Source organism: Trichomycterus rosablanca, chromosome 7, assembly GCF_030014385.1.
Source record: "Trichomycterus rosablanca isolate fTriRos1 chromosome 7, fTriRos1.hap1, whole genome shotgun sequence".
Lineage (NCBI taxonomy): Eukaryota > Metazoa > Chordata > Actinopteri > Siluriformes > Trichomycteridae > Trichomycterus > Trichomycterus rosablanca.
The window spans coordinates 27,876,951-27,898,749 of NC_085994.1; the positions used below are offsets into that span (position 1 = coordinate 27,876,951).

Genomic DNA, 21,799 nt, shown 5'->3' on the forward strand with positions numbered 1-21,799 from the left:
ATAGTGCTGTGTAAACATTGTGAGCTTCTTATATTTCAGGATAGATGTGCAAGCCAAGATAGATGATGCAAGTGTTCATCTTATTTAATAAATACATAGCATGTACTGTATCACAATATAATGCCATTTTTATAATAATGTACTGCTAACAGGTATATATATATATATATATATATATATATATATATATATATATATATATATATATATACACAGTGTATCACAAAAGTGAGTACACCCCTCACATTTCTGCAAATATTTTATTATATCTTTTCATGGGACAACACTATAGAAATAAAACTTGGATATAACTTAGAGTAGTCAGTGTACAACTTGTATAGCAGTGTAGATTTACTGTCTTCTGAAAATAACTCAACACACAGCCATTAATGTCTAAATGGCTGGCAACATAAGTGAGTACACCCCACAGTGAACATGTCCAAATTGTGCCCAAAGTGTCAATATTTTGTGTGACCACCATTATTATCCAGCACTGCCTTAACCCTCTTGGGCATGGAATTCACCAGAGCTGCACAGGTTGCTACTGGAATCCTCTTCCACTCCTCCATGATGACATCACAGAGCTGGTGGATGTTAGACACCTTGAACTCCTTTACCTTCCACTTGAGGATGCGCCACAGGTGCTCAATTGGGTTTAGTCCATCACCTTTACCTTCAGCTTCCTCAGCAAGGCAGTTGTCATCTTGGAGGTTGTGTTTGGGGTCGTTATCTTTTTCAAAAAAAAAGTTTTCGAAGGGAGGGGATCATGCTCTGTTTCAGAATGTCACAGTACATGTTGGAATTCATGTTTCCCTCAATGAACTGCAGCTCCCCAGTGCCAGCAACACTCATGCAGCCCAAAACCATGATGCTACCACCACCATGCTTGACTGTAGGCAAGATACAGTTGTCTTGGTACTTCTCACCAGGGCGCCGCCACACATGCTGGACACCATCTGAGCCAAAAAAGTTTATCTTGGTCTCGTCAGACCACAGGGCATTCCAGTAATCCATGTTCTTGGACTGCTTGTCTTCAGCAAACTGTTTGCGGGCTTTCTTGTGCGTCAGCTTCCTTCTGGGATGACGACCATGCAGACCGAGTTGATGCAGTGTGCGGTGTATGGTCTGAGCACTGACAGGCTGACCTCCCACGTCTTCAACCTCTGCAGCAATGCTGGCAGCACTCATGTGTCTATTTTTTAAAGCCAACCTCTGGATATGTCGCCGAACACGTGGACTCAACTTCTTTGGTCGACCCTGGCGAAGCCTGTTCCGAGTGGAACCTGTCCTGGAAAACCGCTGTATGACCTTGGCCACCATGCTGTAGCTCAGTTTCAGGGTGTTAGCAATCTTCTTTTAGCCCAGGCCATCTTTGTGGAGAGCAACAATTCTATTTCTCACATCCTCAGAGAGTTCTTTGCCATGAGGTGCCATGTTGAATATCCAGTGGCCAGTATGAGAGAATTGTACCCAAAACACCAAATTTAACAGCCCTGCTCCCCATTTACACCTGGGACCTTGACACATAACACCAGGGAGGGACAACGACACATTTGGGCACAATTTGGACATGTTCACTGTGGGGTGTACTCACTTATGTTGCCAGCTATTTAGACATTAATGGCTGTGTGTTGAGTTATTTTCAGAAGACAGTAAATCTACACTGCTATACAAGCTGTACACTGACTACTCTAAGTTATATCCAAGTTTCATGTCTATAGTGTTGTCCCATGAAAAGATATAATGAAATATTTGCAGAAATGTGAGGGGTGTACTCACTTTTGTGATACACTGTATATATACAGGGGTTGGACAATGAAACTGAAACACCTGTCATTTTAGTGTGGGAGGTTTCATGGCTAAATTGGACCAGTCTGGTGGCCAATCTTCATTAATTGCACATTGCACCAGTAAGAGCAGAGTGTGAAGGTTCAATTAGCAGGGTAAGAGCACAGTTTTGCTCAAAATATTTCAATGCACACAACATTATGGGTGACATACCAGAGTTCAAAAGAGGACAAATTGTTGGTGCACGTCTTGCTGGCGCATCTGTGACCAAGACAGCAAGTCTTTGTGATGTATCAAGAGCCACGGTATCCAGGGTAATGTCAGCATACCACCAAGAAGGACAAACCACATCCAACAGTATTAACTGTGGACGCAAGAGGAAGCTGTCTGAAAGGGATGTTCGGGTGCTAACCCGGATTGTATCCAAAAAACATAAAACCACGGCTGCCCAAATCACGGCAGAATTAAATGTGCACCTCAACTCTCCTGTTTCCACCAGAACTGTCCGTCGGGAGCTCCACAGGGTCAATATACACGGCCGGGCTGCTATAGCCAAACCTTTGGTCACTCGTGCCAATGCCAAACGTCGGTTTCAATAGTGCAAGGAGCGCAAATCTTGGGCTGTGGACAATGTGAAACATGTATTGTTCTCTGAGTCCACCTTTACTGTTTTCCCCACATCCGGGAGAGTTACGGTGTGGAGAAGCCCCAAAGAAGCGTACCACCCAGACTGTTGCATGCCCAGAGTGAAGCATGGGGGTGGATCAGTGATGGTTTGGGCTGCCATATCATGGCATTCCCTTGGCCCAATACTTGTGCTAGATGGGCGCGTCACTGCCAAGGACTACCGAACCATTCTGGAGGACCATGTGCATCCAATGGTTCAAACATTGTATCCTGAAGGCGGTGCCGTGTATCAGGATGACAATGCACCAATACACACAGCAAGACTGGTGAAAGATTGGTTTGATGAACATGAAAGTGAAGTTGAACATCTCCCTTGGCCTGCACAGTCACCAGATCTAAATATTATTGAGCCACTTTGGGGTGTTTTGGAGAAGCGAGTCAGGAAACGTTTTCCTCCACCAGCATCACGTAGTGACCTGGCCACTATCCTGCAAGAAGAATGGCTTAAAATCCCTCTGACCACTGTGCAGGACTTGTATATGTCATTTCCAAGACGAATTGACGCTGTATTGGCCGCAAAAGGAGGCCCTACACCATACTAATAAATTATTGTGGTCTAAAACCAGGTGTTTCAGTTTCATTGTCCAACCCTGTATATATATACATATATTTGCATACCATTCTTTACCATATTTATTCACTATTGTACGATGACTGGGCCCAATTAGACAAAGCACAGTCAATATGCTCTAAGTTTGATAAGTTTGGTCTGAAGGAACTTTAGTAGCATACACAACCCAATTAAACACTTTTGGGAATCAATTGACATAATTGCAAGGCAGGACTGGACCTTACAAATGCTTATTCAACTACATGGCTACAAATTTCCACAGACACTCTTCAAAATCTTGTGGAAAGTCTTTCCAAAAAACAAGAGCCTGTTATGTCTGCAAAGGCAAGTAGGGGAAAACTCCATACTAATGCTTGTGATTTTAGATTTTGCTCCGCAATCTAAAAGAGAGAGGTTTGTTAGACGGGCTATTTTTCAATGAGCGGCGCAGCTCGACACAATCTGGCCCTGAACAGACGAAGATGTCTCAGTGTTTATGACATACCAGCTCAGTTTACAGTCCCAGCACTCCAGCTGTAGGTGGTCCATCTTTTTTCTTCTTTCTTCTTTTTCTTTTCTCAAGTTCTTTCAATTATTTCCTTTCTTTTTATTTCTTTTTTTTTCTTTTACCATAAGTTAGCGCTGGGCAGAGTATAATGCTGAAAGTTTTAGTTCTATGGAGTTTAACCTTTTTTATCCCTTTTTATTGGAGTTTTCTTCCAGTGTTTTTTAGAAAGGGGTTTTTAAGTTGCATTTTTTCTCGCTCGACTGCACGGAACAGAGGCCGCGTTACACGCTTAAATATTTTGGTAGTGGCATTGTTTTAGCTGACCATGCTGGCCAAAGAAAATGTTGCAGTGGGAGGAATGAAACGCTTTATCTACTAGCTGGAGCGGCGTGCTAAATTTGCCCTGAAATAAGGCTCTCAGAGACCCCTTGAGAACCACACACACTGTGTAAGAGGGTGGTCAAGCAAAAAGTGTGTTCAGTGTGTTCAGTGTAGAAACTACCAACCTTCTTTGTCTATGGCCTGTCTTTTGGCCAAAAGCATGTGAAGCATAAAGCTATTATATATTCATAGACAAACATTAGACGCACAAAGCGTTTACTGACTTTCTGAATGGCATTTTTCCAAAATGTTTCTGCCATGCTAAAGCTGTGCTAGTTAACTGTAAGTGCTGTTATTGTGAAGTGGAAAAGTCTAAGAGTATAGCAACAGCCACTAATCTGTAGGCCACACAAGCTCACAGAATGGGACCAGCATGTGCTTACTCTGAAATGCATACAAATGCAACACCTTCTACTGAAGTTTAGTTATTGTTGGAATCACGAGAGCTGCTCCAGCTTTATGAATCACATTTTCATATCCTAACAGCTTTACATAAGATCACCATGCTCAATGTCAAGTATCAGTTGATCACTTTTGGACCATTGAAAAGTAAAAAGCATTCTTTGGAGAGGATGTTATAATCTGGCAGTCTATCAGGAGAATGCTGCAGGTTGTTACACAGTATGGCCAGAAGTATGCAGACATCTGACCAGCTTGTTAGGCATCCCATTATGAAACCATGGACATGCTTTTCTAGAAAGACTTTCCATAATACTTTCGACTGTTTCTTTGGAAATTGTGCTTATTCAGTCAGAATTTTTTTTTTTAATCAGGCATCTGATGTTGGAGGGGAAAAGTCTGGCTCTTAATCAACATTCTGCTTGGGTGGTGCAGCACTCAATTATGTTAGCTCATTACCACTGAGATCTGGGTTTAAATTTCAGCTGTGCTAAAGGCTTGCTAGACATGATTGGCGGTTTCTGAGGGGTATGAATGGTGAATTCTTGCCTTGCGCTTAGTGTTTCCCAGTGAAATGAAAATGAAATCAAAGGTATTCAGTGAAGTTGAGGTCAGGGTTCTGTGCAGACCACTGGAGCTCTTCCTCACCCAACTATTTAAAGCAAGCCTTTATGGATCTTACTGTCTGCACAGGGGAACAGTCATGCTAAAACAAAGTGTTCTTTCTAAACTGTTCACAGGAAGTTTATTTGATTTTGTTGTTTTTATATACCTGTGTACCCAAACAAACAAGCACCTCACACAATGAGTGCATTAACATTTAAAACGAAGCAACAGTTCAGAAAGGCTATGGCAAAACGTGTACTTTTAGCATACTATGAATCTAAATGAGCTAAATGACCCTGACTCCAAACTCTGTCTCACTTATTCGTTCCCATCTTCCACTTTGAGGCCACATATCACTTAATCTCTGTTTGAAAGTATTCCCTGGGTGGCACAATAACGCCAGAGCAACATTATTTTCAGTCCTTGTGAGTTCTTTTCCCACTCGGTCTGGGCTGTTTAACTTTGCAGATAAAGCCCTGTGGCTTTAACCGGCAGCACTAAGCAATTATGCCACAGTCAGAATGGTGCAATTTGATTCATTTACAAAATAACTTTCATCATTTTTGTATTATCTATCAATGTACCCATGACAGGAATGCAGGCAGACACATCTGTAAGACTATGGGAATATGACTACAGTATGTCTGGATGTTGGGGGTATTAAGTTAATTGGGTGGTAGTTTGGGTTCACTAGGTTTTTTTTAAATTATTTTAATTGGATCGTCAAAAAGTATTTGGACCCCCTTTCTAATTATTAAGTTCTGACCCCTTAGCCACACTTTCTCACGGGCGTATTAAATAGATTTATTTAAAATAACCTTGTGGCAACAATTTAAGAAGACTTTTTCTGTTCCAGCATTACTGTGTCCATGTTCACATAGCAAGGTTATTTTACAAGTTCAGTGTGGAGAGTGGAGGCTGTTAAAATAGCAAGCCCAGGATTTTTGAATGAATGGGAATGGGATGTCGAAGAAGCTCATGGTCAGGTGCGCTAATGCGCTTACCCTCCACACCTGGTATCTCAAGCTATCAAGTTTGAATCACAGCAGTACTGTTGGCCTGACTGGCCAGCCAACATGTGCAACTGACTGTGGTGGGCATGTAAGAGTCTTGGTCAGGGCAGTGGCAGAGAAGTTACGCGGGATCTTCAAAAAGTTTCCGCACTTTTATATATTTTTGTTGGGAACATGAGGACAGGAGGAGTAGTTCCACCATCTGAGTTCCACCGTTTTTGGACTGCTCAAAGAAGCTTTAAGGGGAAGAAGATTTTGATGTGATAAAGATGTTAAAGCAGACTACGTGCTTAACCAAAAACATTGTTGGTTGATGGCATTGAAAAGTTGGTACAACGCTGGGAAAAATGCATTGGAAGGTGTTTAAAAAAGGATGAAAACTTTTTGAAGAATCTTCGTACAATCGAGACAAAACAAAACAAAACGGAAAAATGCAAACATCATATATGAAATGTGAATAGAAGTTTGTAGCACAATATATTTCTACTGTTATGAGACATAAAAATATATTTTGTTCCTCTTTCTGTACTCCTCTTTGTCTCAGATTGAAAACCTTCAGGATCAGTTGAAGGATAAGGAGAAACAACTGGAATGTTTGAGGGACAGAGTAAAGTCTCTACAAATGGACTCCAGCAACACAGACACAGCTCTCACCACTCTTGAGGAGGCCCTATCTGAGAAGGTAGAATTGATGATGCTTGGATGCTTGTCTGGTAACATCATATTTGCATGACATTTGCATCACAAAACCAAATGATACATTCACTCTAACATAGGTTATGGTTTGGAATGTACAATACAGAGTACATGTTAAATCTCTGTAATGGTCCCACCTGCCATGGAGATCGGTGACTTTTGTCATGGCATTTATGGTTGGCATGGTGGCGCAGATAATTGACGTGTTTGCTCCAGGTGAAAGTGTTTTTTTTATTATAGTTTCTCTCTCACAGAGTTTCCGGCTCCTCTGTTGGAAATCAGCTTTTCCCTTAAAACTGTGATGCTGGGCTCAGTCCGGTCTGGTTTTCTTCCCACTTAGGTGTCGGCACACTTTCTCCTGCTGTATCATGCCTCTTTTTGGCTGTTATGACAGAATCTCCTAGTCTGAGCGAGCTGCCTCAAAGAATAAATGATGACCCATTCAGGAGTGTGCCCTATGTTTGGAGCTACCATGGGCATGGGCTGCACTAGTTGGTGTGGTGGGGTGTAGCTTATACATTGCTATTCATAGCTTGTTATGAGTTTCCTTTCTTTACTCTTTTTCCAAGAACTCTTTCTCAATTTCTGCTGGTGGCGAGGCACAACCCTACCTGTTATACAAAAAAATCATTGAAGTTACTGAGTTCTCTTTGCATCACATTGCCTATAGTTAGTGATTATTTTCTTACCTATGCTGATGTAATCATGGTAATCATGGCTAGACATGACTTTCTTGATGACTGATTCATTCCATTTGTCTGAAAGAGCTGATTGGTGGTCAGTTTTATTCGTAAACCTTTGCTTAGTGCTTTTAGTTTGTTACTACTGCTGCATCACATTACTGCTGCTCTTGGTAGAAGCTTTTGTTACAGTTGACTTCACACTTCACATGATGAAATACTTAGAAGACCAAGTCTGTCTTTCTTTTTGCCCACAAAGGTCAATAGCAGGAAAATGTACCAACTTACCAACGTGATTTTCCTGAAAGTCAGATTTTAAGAGAGTGGAATATTTGAGTCACAGGGAATGGAATTCAGGTGGTGTTGTTAAATCTTTGTTTACCTATAGAACACTTAGGCTTTGTTTTGTATGTGAAATTCTCACACTGAGCATCGTCTGGTCGGCGATAATAAAATCACACTCAGGGATTTGCAGAACTCTCATGATTCTCATTAAGGATCATTAGGTCCACATGTACATCCATTTCTAACATGTTTTTTTTTTTTTTATCAGACTTACTCTTACTATAATGAGTTACCTTTGGCCTGACTACTGATTTGCTGGGACAGCTATGCCTAACATTACAGCACTGTCTTAATATTAATAAGATCATATAAAACACATTTTGGTATCATTTTTTTGTTTACAGCATGATTGGTCATCAAGTGTTTTGTTTAGTCATTTAGCATTTAGCAGTTTAGTTGTCAATGAAGCGTCCGACTGAAAAGTGTGAGAACCCTAATGTGAACACTTGACCATCAAATTCCAAAACCATGGATCTCCAAATTTGGAGTTCCAGCCCAGTGCTCTCTCTTTGCAGCCTTGATTCCTCTCATTAATAATCTTTATTCTAAGACTTTCCACAATATTTTGGGGTGTAACCGCAAAAATTTATGTCAAAAGTTAAAAAAAGTTTTTAAACCCTAATAAGCAATTCAAACCAATAGGCTGCTAACATCTCCCAAAAATGATTACACTGTCACTGACAAGACTGAATTTACAAATAAATGACACTTGTACGCCCAAAATACAAATCAATTTATTTACATTTGAAAAGAACTTTGTTCGTTGCTCCACATTCGTCTTCCCTATTTGTCATTTTTTTTGAGAAAAGTTGTGCTGCACTGAATTCTGGGACTGCCTTCACCGGTAAGGAATGCTTGGATGCTCCATCGTTATTCAGGCAGTTTATTGCTTCAAAATAAGGCACCTCATAAGGCAGCATTTTAATGCATCTAAGAATTGGAACAGCCTTCTTCTTGGGAGTGCGCGTAGGATGATGTAAAATGCTGCCTATGTAGAGAGCTCACTAGGTTTTCGAACAGACCCATGCAGTCAGGCCAATTAGAGCTACTGAAAACTGTCCTAAATATGATTGTGTGTGTGATGGACTGGCAACCTGTCCGGGGTGTTTCCTGCCTTTCACCCAGTGAATCACACCAATGAAGACCAATGCCCAATGACAGCTTTTTAAAGTCTTTGAATGTGGACAGTGCAGAAAAAAGAACAAGCACAACTGCACTCCCCTTTTCCCAAAATACTAGTGTTTCAACTCACAATGCAAGCTTTGAGATCTGAAATGGCTAGATTTGTGATAAAGTTCTTCTTGCCCTCATTTGCAATGACAGCCACCCAAAAGTACTTAACGAGATAATTTTTCCAACTGTAACCTCTTCTGTTGGTTTCCAAATGCTCATGTTGTCAGATCTGTCAAGAATACCTTTGGGGTTGCTGGCTGTGGTAACAGCTTTGATGCAGTGTAATCTCTTTTGAAGAGTCCAGTGATCACACACTGGTTGCAGTCACAATCTTGTAGATGTACTAGTTTTCCAGTTGAACTGATATGAGACCGTTCCCTTTCTTTTTTTCTCTAGTAAGTCTAAAGTACCAGGACTTATGCTCAAAAACAGTGACCAAAGTTCTTTAAAAAAACACATATGTAAACATTAATTGAAGGCGCTGTAAAACTTTTTTGGCGTCTTATTTTTGCTAGGTGTCAATGTTTCAATGCCGTTAATTCTGACCACAAAATGGACCATAAAAACAGGAGGAAAATCACTTTTATTTAAAAAACAATTTTATTTAAAAAAAAAAAAAAAAAAAAAAAAAAAAATGTACATTATGGCCAAGCGTATGTGGACACTTCTTCTTATTGAGTTCAGATGTCTCATCTACACCTATGGCTAATGCGCAAAATTAAATATGTAAATAATTAATTTACTTCCAACATAGTAGCACAAAAGTTTGGAAAAGGTCTTTTCTTGTTCTAACATAACTGTTTGACTTTTCTACACTCTAGAAAAACTCAGATGACCTGCAGAGATTGCTTACCTCAACCCTACTAAACAACTTCAGGATTAATTGGATTGTTGATTGACACCCAGAACCTTTTGTCAAATAGCAGTGGCTAAACTTAGAAACTCTTTCAGTTTTAACAGAAAATCCTGTTGAAACCTTTGCCGTGAATGATGGACTGACTCTGTCAATACCTGTGGTTTTGGAATGAAATGTCCAACAAGCTCATTTTTAGGTGTCCACAAACATTTTGGCTATATATACCAACTGTACCAGCACATTTGCCAATGCTCTCTCAGCATCCGATGTTATTTTTATAGATGTTTATTAGTTTTTCTTGCTGCCCCAGTAAAGGGCCGAAGGCAAGGCATGACACACTTGACTGAATGAAAAGAGGCATTGTGTTTGGAATGACACATGTCTTACGCATTGTTTATACTCTGTAACTCTTTTATTGGCTCTTTTTTCTGCGGCTGTTTCAGGAAAGGGTCATAGAGCATCTAAAGGAACAGAAAGAGAGGGCGTTACAAGACAAGCAGGGGGAAATGGAGGCATGTAAGAAGGAGAACAAGGAGCTGAAGGACAAGATTGCTTCCCTACAGGCACAGCTTTTGGAAAGAGGGGTAAATGTTTACAATGTAAAAATACATGGAGTAAATGTCATAACACTGTCCATTGTTTGTATGTGATCTTTGCCAGTTAACATTTACAAAGTGTAATCAATTACAAAGTGGTCAAGAAAGAATCCAGTTAGCATGACTTTTTTGACTATACATTTTGTTTACTTTCATGATGCCATCAGCCAATCAGAGTCGGCTCATTAATGTAATTAGAAGTAGTCCAAGAATCCATGAAATAAGTTTAACCCCAACCTGACCCTGAAATTAAATTCCCATACATTTTTTGTGGACACTCCTTTTAACAATTGAGTTCAGGTGCTTCAGCCACAGGTGTATAAATCAATCAAGCTGTAAGATTAAACTGTATGAGTGTGACTGTGCCCCTGTGCCCAAGGCGAGCTAAAAAAAAGACATGGTTATTGGACCCTAGTGTACTGCCATCTATCTATGGCAATTGTCAGCAAAAAAGTGAATTGCTGCTGACTGTCATAATGTAGATTTTGCATGGATTAGTCCCAAATCCTTGAGAATTAAGTCAAGAATTAAGTCTAACAATGATCTAGTCTAAATATACGACACTGATTTAGAGTAGCATGTTCAGGATTTTTTTTTATAAGTAGCAGTTATGAGCGATCTATGTGTAAGAGTTCTTTATTTACAGCACTGTTTAGGTTCGACATTTATAGAAATTCAGTATCATACAAGTCTTTACTTGTCACCTTGCTATGCTGTCTTTGTATTAAAAAATGCTTTAGGCAGTTTTATTTTTTTCTGTATTAATAACTGCTCTATATAATTGATATAGTCTCCTGAATTTAAATTGTTAACATAAAAAAAGAAGTTTCTATCCTTCTCTTGTTGCCCCCTTTTTGGCTAGGGTTAACTTTTTATTGTTCCAGGGAACATGCCAGGGCAATCTTTCAGAGAGCTAAAATTTACGAGAATGTTTTCTTTTATAAGCACACACATCATTCCAGGTAAATTATAACTTATTGCTTTTTGATACTGCGCCATATATACAGTTGCGAGGAAGGTCCCATTTTTCTGTTTTCAGTCTGTGCCGATCAAAAGCATGTAAACACATTTATTTTTTAGAGCTTTAATTACGGACTTCAAACGTTGAGCAATAAATAGGTCTACATATAATTACTTAGTTTACATAAGCTGTTTTTTAAAATATTAAACCAGCACATCAAAATGTTTTGATAGCTGCTGACATCAGGAAGGAAATACAGTTTTCATTTATGTGTCAACTAAAAAATATGTATTATTATATGTTGTATGGTGAGTGGTATGGCGAGAGAGTGGATGAAGTTACTGTCTCCAGCTGGTGAAATAAGAGGGGTTAGCGCAAACTATAAATAAATGGGGATATTTATTTATCTTTTTTATTTATTGATGGTTGCTAATCCCATCTTCAGAAAAGGTGCCTTAGCATTTAGTTGTTTGCTCCTGTTGTGATTTATTAGGTTTTTTTTTTAGAATAAATTGGCAGTCAGGTGGCACGTTGTGGAAGATAAAAGCCCAGGTGTTTGTAGAGTCCTGACCTCTGCTTTTGCTGCATGAAGGCGGGTTGAAATGTTTGGCGTGGGTTGCAGTCACTTCTGGAAGAACGAGGTGATTGGTGGTTTGGTTAATAAACTGAGTATTAGTTTTGTCAAAATTGGCGAAAGAACCCCAGCCTGCATGTTATGAGTAAGGTGCTTGTGTTTCTGAAACTGACTTCAGTGTTCAGGCTACCTGTGGAGTGCAGCCATGGATGAATAACATTAGCTTTGGTGGGTTCTTTGTACAAGTGAGCCTGATAACAGTGCATGCTAACTAGTGAAGTGAGGCCACCTTGTCTAAAAGCCACTGTTTTCCTGGTTTTATTATATGTTTTTATTCTCCTTTTGATATGAAGTTTTTGTTCGTTTTATATAAATGCATGTTGAGAAAACTAAAATAATGAGCCGTCTGCCTAGTAATAGTTTGAGAAGAAGTATCTTGGAATTGAGATGTAGACCGAGATCTTTGTATTCATATTAACATCCTGATGCTACAGTATTGACTCTGGATATGGGTTGCTATGTTATTGTAATTGGTATTCTGTAGTTTTACCTAGTTTGGAAGTGCACAGTTCCATTTTCCGGTTTTGCGTAGTGTTTAGTGTATTGGTTTGGCCCAGTATTGGTTTGGGATTTGTGTTGGACTTTTAGATTTTTTCCGGGTTGCTTTGCCTTTTTTACAAGTGCAATTTCAATGAACTCCTAAAGGTTCATATAAATAAAGCCACAGGAAAACACAAATTTGCAAGTAGATCAATAAAAATAGGTTGAATTGGTCTGTTCCCACTGCTTTATAATAAATACGCTTTCTCCATCTCCTTTTTTGTTATGACTTTCCCTGAACATTTTTCTTTATGTTCCATCTTGCTTCATTATAGAGAAGCTTCCCAAATGTTGTCATTTATCCATTCTTCTAATCTAATTTGATTTTTGGAACATGAAGACTTGTTTTGGTCTCCTCAAGCATTTTGTCTTTAAGTTGTCAAACAAGAGGAGATAAGTCAATCAGCATAAAGAAGGTGGAGATGCACAATTCATGCTATCAGATGCCACTGATGTGGGGCCTTGATATGCCTGCTGTGCAAATAAACCAAAAGAGGCTGTTTTGGAATTGCAAGCCAAGCCTTCCTGATGGTTATCACAAAGAAATGAACCCATGCGGCACACAGTGGCTGTCAAACAGCATATGGGCATGGCAAAACAGAAGAAAAAGAACAATGGTTGCCAGTTCTTAGACAAATATGGGTAGAACTCAGTTACTTGAGAAGATAATGTCCCAGATTAGGGTTCACTGATTTTCCTGTTTAAAGCTGGAAAAATAAAACAGAAAGGAAAAGCACTTTGGGGTTTCTGAAACTATTAAAGTTTACTGGGTCAAAATGTATACATCAACATAGATTATTAATTTGTTGGTGTCAAGAAAGTTCTTTGTTGCAGGGCCTTCCTTTTTCTGCCTTGTGATTACGACTGACTGCAGCTTGCGCCTAAAACTCTGTGCCTAAAATATATAGCACATTTGACTAGCAGTCATTAGACTGAGTCATAATCAATAACATTTCTAGGTTTTTACAAGTCTGCAATACCACCTAAACCCATTTCAAAGCAACTTTAGGTCCCAAGTTTGTCTGTGCAAACAATTGTCTGTAGGTATAAAAGATACATTAGAAACAATACATAGAACATTGGAAAATGTTGCCTTGAATGTTTGTCTAGATGGTCAGATCTGTCATGAATAAGAAGGTGTCTTTGTCCACAGTCAAGCAAGGTTTACACTAGTATTGTAAGGTCTGCGGCGTTGGTGGAACCTACCACTGGTTCCTGACGTCGCAGGCTTTACAGATCAACAATGAGCGTGGCCTTATATTGGAGGCCAGCTCATTACTGCGAACGTCCTGCAGCTGTGGTCTCCCTATATAAGGGGGCGTCGCCAGCCTGCAGGCGTCACATCTTTTGTTTGTTGATCCTTTCCTTTTGTTTGGCATGGTGGCTCTCCAGCACGCCACCACTTTCTTTTTTAGGGACACCGGGTTACCCCTGGCGCCTTCTAGGGCGTTAGGGTGCATAGGTCGCAAGGCCGAGGTAAGCCAGGGTTAGTTTATTTTGTTTGGGTAGCTGGTGCGATTTCGTGCAGCCCTCGCGCTGCTCTTTGTTTGGCGTTTTGTAACCAGCCACCGCATGCAACGTTAGCTGCGGGTTAAGTTAAAAGCTTCAAGCAGATTTCCCTCAACCGCTTTGGCTGAGTGGGTTAAGCTACGGCTTTGTTGTTCCCCTCAGCACTGGTTCGAATCTGTGCTTTTGGCATTATCGCTCTTTTCTCTCTTGGCCTTTTCCGGCTCCTTCCCAGCATAGCGTGTGTTGGTGACAATGCCGGAGTGGCTTTTATCATAAGCCGTTTAGGCTCCGGCTCCTTCCCAGCCTGATAATGCTGGTGACAATGCCGGAACAGCTTTTATTCAAAGGCTGTATTTTGGTTATATTTTGTTTTGATTGCTTTCTCATTGGCTAGCTTCGCTGGTTACGTTAGCAGCGAGTAGCGCTGCGCTAACGTTTACTGTGCAGCAGCCTTTTAAGTCAAGAGCTACAAGCAGATTCTTCGGAACCGCTTTGACTGAGTGGGTTAAGCTACGGCTTTGTTGTTCCCCTCAGCACCGGTTCGAATCTGTACTTTTGGCATTATCGCCCTTTTCTCTCTTGGCCTTTTCTGGCTCCTTCCCAGCATAGCTAATGTTGGTGACAATGCCGGAGTGGCCTTGATTATAAGCCGTTTAGGCTCCGGCTCCTTCCCAGCCAGATAATGCTGGTGACAATGCTGGAACAGCTTTTATTTAAAAGCTGTATTTTGTTATATTTTGTTCTGTTTGTTTTCGCTTTGACTGGCATACTGGTGTGTCGGCACCCACGGTGCTCCTTATCGAGCGCAGGAGCTCTTCTCTCTCTCATGGCTAAATGTTGCTGTGAGTTAAGCAAACGCCTCGCACCTGAGCGATCCGGGTTCACGCTTCGTGTCTCGCTTTTTTCATTTGTATTATGATTTGTGTTTTTTTCCCCTTTCAGTTGCCTGCGGCGCCAGCGGCATCATTCGGGGTTTTCCTGAATGGTTCCCCGTTCCCGTTATTTTTCCCTTTTGTGTTGTCTTTTGTTTATTATTATTTACTTTTAAATAAAACATTAAATTTTTCTCTGCATCTTTGGGTCCTCATTTCTCCCCTCATAACAAGTATAGGATAAGATGCTGCTATTTAAGACAAAAGCACTTGCTTATAAAAGGCACCTCAAAGCTTGCCTGAATTTTCTTGCTGATTACAAAAAGGCCTTCTAGAGGAAGGTTTTGTAAATGCTAAAATAGAACCTATTATTGTTGTTGTTTGATGTTGATCCCAAATGTGTACAATGCACTGGTTACTGGACTAATATTGCACTTAATTTCACATCAGTTATGTCTTCATGGATCTTGCTTTGTAAACTGGTGCACAGTCATGCTGAAACAGGAAAAGGTGATTCCCAAACTGTTGCCACAAAGCTGGAAGCATATAATTCATTTCATACAATTAATTCCTTATACCTGCTAGTAATGGGCATTGCTAGAATCCTAGAACTCATTTAATAGAAATGGGTCGACCATATAGTGTTTGATAAAGTTTGGACATCACTGGTCTGTACACTTTTTAATGTGTATTTTTATGGGTCTAGATGAGTCTTCTACATTTTTATTGTCTTATGGTAAAGTTCAGCAATGCCAGATATTCTTCAGGTGTGTTTTAAATTTGTTTATGGTCCAGGGCAGTAATGTTGCAAAGCAAATGCAATTAAAACTACATACTTATACAAACACTTACCCTGTGATGACCTCCTGATGACAAGTCTTTGAGTTACCGCTCAGTCTGAACATTTTGTTTGTGAGAGTCATCGTGTAGTCTGCGAGTTAAAAGACTTTGGTATATAAAACACTTGATGTGTAATGGGTTCTGTAAACTAAGTGTGACGGAAATGGTTTTGGATCAGCTTTCAGTCAAGTTGTTGGAAAAACAATGACATTTTCAGCCAGACGTTCTTCTCAAGATTGTTTAAAGTCAGCAGAAGAGTGGATGTGTCTAAATGGCTGAATTTGAGAGCACAGGCGGGGTTATATGTATGACCATATTCAGAATACATACAGACAGGAAAGGCTTTTTTTTAATTTAATTTTCTTCAACTGCTTTATCCTGGTCTGGGTTGTGAAGGGACTGGTTTTACTGGTAGGTACTGGGTGCGCAGGATTACCCTGGCCTAGATTTGGACATCCAATCATTGGTCCCGCAGACATGGCCAATCATTGGTCTCCTTTGCAGATATAACAGCTTTCACTCTGTGCGAAGATTATTTGTAAGGTTTTTCCAGAAGAGTCAGACACTAATGTTGGACAAGAGGGCGTGACTTGCAGTTTTCTTTGTAGTTCATCCTAATGGAGTTTGAAGGGGTTTAAGTCAGGGATCTGTGTGGGCCAGTCAATTTCTTCCACACCAAACTTACCCAACAATGCCTTTATCAACTTTGCTTTGTGCACTGGGACATAGTCATGCTGGAACAAAAAAGGACACTCCCCAAACTGTAAAGAGCATACGATTGACCAAAATGTCTTGGTGTGCTAAAGCATTAAGATATTTTTTCACTGGAACAACCCAGATGGGGTGGTCCAGGTCCTTTCTGTGTGGAGTTTGCATGTTCTTCCTGTGTCTGCGTTTTACATGCTGCGAAAAACATGCAAGTGAGGTGAATTGGAGATACTAAATTGTCCAGGACTGTGTTCGATATAACTTTGTGAACTGAAGAATCTTGTGTAATGAGTAACTACCGTTCCTGTCATGAATGTAACCAAGGTGTAAAACATGACATTAAAATCCTAATAAACAAACAACAAACAAACACTGGAACAAAGGGGCCTAGGCCAACCCTTGAAAAACAACCTTATAACAGTATCCCTCCTCTTACCAAACTTTACAGCTGGGACAGTGCAGTCAGGAAGGTAATGTTCTCCTTACATTTGCAAAACCAATACTCCTCTATCAAGTCTTGTTTTGACATAGTGCCCATAGAATCTAAGTTGATTACTTGGATAAAAGATTGTTTTTCTTTATTTTCTTTACTAACATAAATGAGTCTCTGTCTCTGATTGGCAGCCTGCTTACGCAGATGTGCACTCCATCAAAAGTTCAAACCTGGTAAACCATGATGATGGAGCATCATTTTGACACATGGACGTGCCTCTGTGCATATAATTCACCAACACATTCTTCTTATCAAAGTCAATAGCATCATTGCATTTTTACGGATGCCAAGGACATCCACGTGAACACAGCTTATGACTTTAATATAGTTGAAACCTTTGTTCCTGCTAGGCAGTGCTGACTAGCAACTACTTGCCTCTCTAGCTTTGTTTATTTTGCTTGCAGTGAGGTATGTCTCAAGACTATTTGATCCTTGTGATTTATAACTTTAGTTTACTTTGATTCTGGTGAAGAGCTGCCAGATATCTAAACAGCATTTTATAAGATTATCATTACTGTTTTATTGCAACATCAAATGACTTTGCTGTCTGAAAAGTGTACCCAGGAGGCTCTTACCTTTCAGTCTTCAATTTATTGTTTTATTTTTCTCTCACTCAAAACAAAAGTCATCTGCCAAAAAAGAGAAAAAAATAGATAATTCTAGGTCCCGCACATATCTCCAGGTTATTTTACTTTGAGAATAAGTTACTGGAACAATTAATGCCTTGTGCTTTTTGAGAAGGCAGGGCTGCTGTGAGAGATAAATGGTAAATGCTTTGCCAAGTGGAAGAGTAGTTTAATTCTGTAAAGGATTAGATTAACACAAACAAACAAAAAAAATTGAGACAGAGTAGCTTTGGGGAGATGTTCTTGCGAAAGAAACCCACATGAATGCAGAGCTGAATAGAACAGATACGTGTTTATATGTATCTCTCTTCAGAAATGTGTTTACATATACAACTTTAAACCAACCAGTTACACAAACTATGAACTATGGGCAACAATATGGACTTGGTCACCATTTGTGGATATAATGTTCTCCACTCTCCTGAAGGTGCTTTCCACAAACTTTTGAAATATGTTTGTGGGGATTTGCACTCACTCAGTAAAGAAGTCAGTCAATGTTGGACAAGAAGACCTGAGTTGTAATTGACATTTCAGTTAAATCCAAATGTGTTTAGTGGGGTTAAGGTTGGACCTTTATCAGGTCTCAGTAGTTCTATCAGATTAAACTTGTTTAATCATATGTTACAGGCAAGGACCTTTTCCAAATTGTGCAACAAAGTCTTAATTTATTTATCGGTGTGTCTAAAACTCTTGAGCTCAATAATTAGGAGGAGTGCCCACATATTGTATTACAGATTCTTGATTTAATGCGTTTTACAAAAGGTTCTCCAGAAACAGGTTGGTAATATAAAGACAGTAAACATTTGTCTCTTAACAATATCCTGGTACAAACTGTTTACTGTAAGACAAAAAAACCATATACAAATATATTAATCACTGATGTATTGTCATTCTTGGTGTTTGCATATGTGTTTACTTAAAGGCCCTTGAAGCTGGAGGTGTATCTCGGACAAATCCTGAGGTCTCAGATCGACTGACAGTTCTAGAAAAAGAGGTGACTGTCCACAAAGAGGAGGCTGCAAAGTGTAAAGCAGAGGTGGACAGGCTTTTGGGTGTTCTTAGAGGACTGGAGTCTCAGTGCAGTGAAAAGGATATGAAGATCTCAGAACTGGAGAGGTAGACAATTGCAACACAGGCATTTCCAGAACTTATACAATCCATACCACTTACTTTTTAAGTAATTTTCTTAAATTCTGTGTTATAACCTTCAAAGCAGAAGTTCCTAACATTAGTCTTGGTGCGCCACTACCTTGAGTTTTCAATCACACCTGACCCAACTAGTAGAATCCTTGATGATTAGCAGGTAGGCTAAATCCAGTGTCTTAAGCAGAGCAGTGGGCCTCGACTAAGCTGTGTTTTGGTGAGCTCCGCTGAAATTTGTTTTAAATAAAATTCTCTGACGTCCTCCATTATACTATTATGTATTATTGGTTATCAGGTAATTAATTTAAATTTCAGTCAAAAGTTTACATCAGTACACCTGCATGGGGAACAGCATTGCTAACAGACCTAGCTCTCTCGGGGACAGTGAGCCAATATCGCAGACATAAACAGCTGCAATGGAGGATGTTAAAATGGAAATTTGCAACTTGATCAGATAAGAACTAAAAACTGCACTTGTTGGTTAATTTGACACCATTACAGCTGAACTCCAGGCAAATAACTAGGCAACACTTTGCTCAGATCTGGGTACAACAAAAGAAACAGAGACACAAATAGAGAATGACCTTTTCACCTGACCATTATTAAACTAGATTCAGAGGTTGTCACAATGCAGAAAAAGTGCTTAGATTTGCAAGGGAGAATGAGGAGATCTGATATGTGCATAATCAATGTGGCAGAGAAACCAGACTCATGCGCCCAATATACAGTTTAAAATGCTAAAGTCTTAAACCTGGACAAAGATGTGTGACTGTGTTGAGACAAGACTGTGTCTAGATCCTTCTCTACATCTCTACTAATCATATACAGTGTATCACAAAAGTGAGTACACCCCTCACATTTCTGCAAATATTTCATTATATCTTTTCATGGGACAACACTATAGACATAAAACTTGGATATAACTTAGAGTAGTCAGTGTACAGCTTGTATAGCAGTGTAGATTTACTGTCTTCTGAAAATAACTCAACACACAGCCATTAATGTCTAAATAGCTGGCAACATAAGTGAGTACACCCCACAGTGAACATGTCCAAATTGTGCCCAAATGTGTCGTTGTCCCTCCCTGGTGTCATGTGTCAAGGTCCCAGGTGTAAATGGGGAGCAGGGCTGTTAAATTTGGTGTTTTGGGTACAATTCTCTCATACTGGCCACTGGATATTCAACATGGCACCTCATGGCAAAGAACTCTCTGAGGATGTGAGAAATAGAATTGTTGCTCTCCACAAAGATGGCCTGGGCTATAAGAAGATTGCTAACACCCTGAAACTGAGCTACAGCATGGTGGCCAAGGTCATACAGCGGTTTTCCAGGACAGGTTCCACTCGGAACAGGCTTCGCCAGGGTCGACCAAAGAAGTTGAGTCCACGTGTTCGGCGTCATATCCAGAGGTTGGCTTTAAAAAATAGACACATGAGTGCTGCCAGCATTGCTGCAGAGGTTGAAGACGTGGGAGGTCTGCCTGTCAGTGCTCAGACCATACGCCGCACACTGCATCAACTCGGTCTGCATGGTCGTCATCCCAGAAGAAAGCTGACGCACAAGAAAGCCCGCAAACAGTTTGCTGAAGACAAGCAGTCCAAGAACATGGATTACTGGAATGCCCTGTGGTCTGACGAGACCAAGATAAACTTGTTTGGCTCAGATGGTGTCCAGCATGTGTGGCGGCGCCCTGGTGAGAAGTACCAAGACAACTGTATCTTGCCTACAGTCAAGCATGGTGGTGGTAGCATCATGGTCTTGGGCTGCATGAGTGTTGCTGGCACTGGGGAGCTGCAGTTCATTGAGGGAAACATGAATTTCAACATGTACTGTGACATTCTGAAACAGAGCATGATCCCCTCCCTTCGAAAACTGGGCCTCATGGCAGTTTTCCAACACGATAACGACCCCAAACACAACCTCCAAGATGACAACTGCCTTGCTGAGGAAGCTGAAGGTAAAGGTGATGGACTAAACCCAATTGAGCACCTGTGGCGCATCCTCAAGTGGAAGGTGGAGGAGTTCAAGGTGTCTAACATCCACCAGCTCCGTGATGTCATCATGGAGGAGTGGAAGAGGATTCCAGTAGCAACCTGTGCAGCTCTGGTGAACTCCATGCCCAGGAGGGTTAAGGCAGTGCTGGATAATAATGGTGGTCACACAAAATATTGACACTTTGGGCACAATTTGGACATGTTCACTGTGGGGTGTACTCACTTATGTTGCAGCTATTTAGACATTAATGGCTGTGTGTTGAGTTATTTTCAGAAGACAGTAAATCTACACTGCTATACAAGTTGTACACTGACTACTCTAAGTTATATCCAAGTTTCATGTCTATAGTGTTGTCCCATGAAAAGATATAATGAAATATTTGCAGAAATGTGAGGGGTGTACTCACTTTTGTGATACACTGTATGTACACCATCTCCATAATAATGTACATTGGGTTACAAATGGGATGTTCAAACAGCTAACGGCTAGGTGTCTACATACTTTTGGTTTTATATTGTATAGACACATAAGACTGTTGGCATTAAACAAGCTGCATATCTTCAACAATAATAGATTATACATGGGTGGAAAATTAAAGAAAAATCCCAAATAAAGTACAAAGCAGATGCTTTCATATAGGTGCACTAAACAATTACCATCCAATAATGATCTGTGACTTGTATTTAAAATCACTGAGCATGCCCAAAAGACTTCCAAAAAGGTTCAGTAATGGGAGCACAGATATCATGAACTTTAGTCACAAAGAGTCTGAACGATGCTCCCTTTTTCCTATAGATGAATGAGTTGGATGTGAAGTGTATATCAAAAAAGTAAAGCAGGTCTAAATGTGAGGCCCATGTCATGCTATAATGGACCATTTTATTGGCATATTCTGGCTCTATTTGTCTCCTTTGAGGGTAAGACCACTGCAAATCAATTCCACAGACTTGCTGAATTCATGCCAAGTCCCATGGAAGCTGTTTTGGTAGCTTTTTGGTATCAGTCACCCGCCAGTATATTGTAGGCATGTGGAGGAGCTTAAATGTGTCATGGTGGCCCATGGGTTGGAAAGTGATAGGACTATTCCAGTGATAAGTCTCAATCTTTTTGTTCATAATATTTATTTAATAAAAACACAACATTCCACTACATAAACACTCCCAGCATTCCTCAGCGTTTGTGTCTGTCTGTGCAGTTTGT

The 21,799-nt window shown here is 40.2% G+C and overlaps 1 protein-coding gene across 1 annotated transcript in view; it reads left to right on the forward strand.

The window, feature by feature from the left end:
• LOC134317836 (ERC protein 2) overlaps positions 1-21,799 on the forward strand; it is a 278,737-nt gene that overhangs the window by 114,017 nt on the left and 142,921 nt on the right. Inside the window, exons 7-11 of the mRNA XM_062998556.1 lie at positions 6,477-6,614; positions 10,126-10,266; positions 10,387-10,396; positions 17,574-17,587; positions 18,384-18,577. Coding sequence (XP_062854626.1) covers positions 6,477-6,614; positions 10,126-10,266; positions 10,387-10,396; positions 17,574-17,587; positions 18,384-18,577 — 497 coding nt within the window. The remainder of the gene's footprint in view (positions 1-6,476; positions 6,615-10,125; positions 10,267-10,386; positions 10,397-17,573; positions 17,588-18,383; positions 18,578-21,799) is intronic.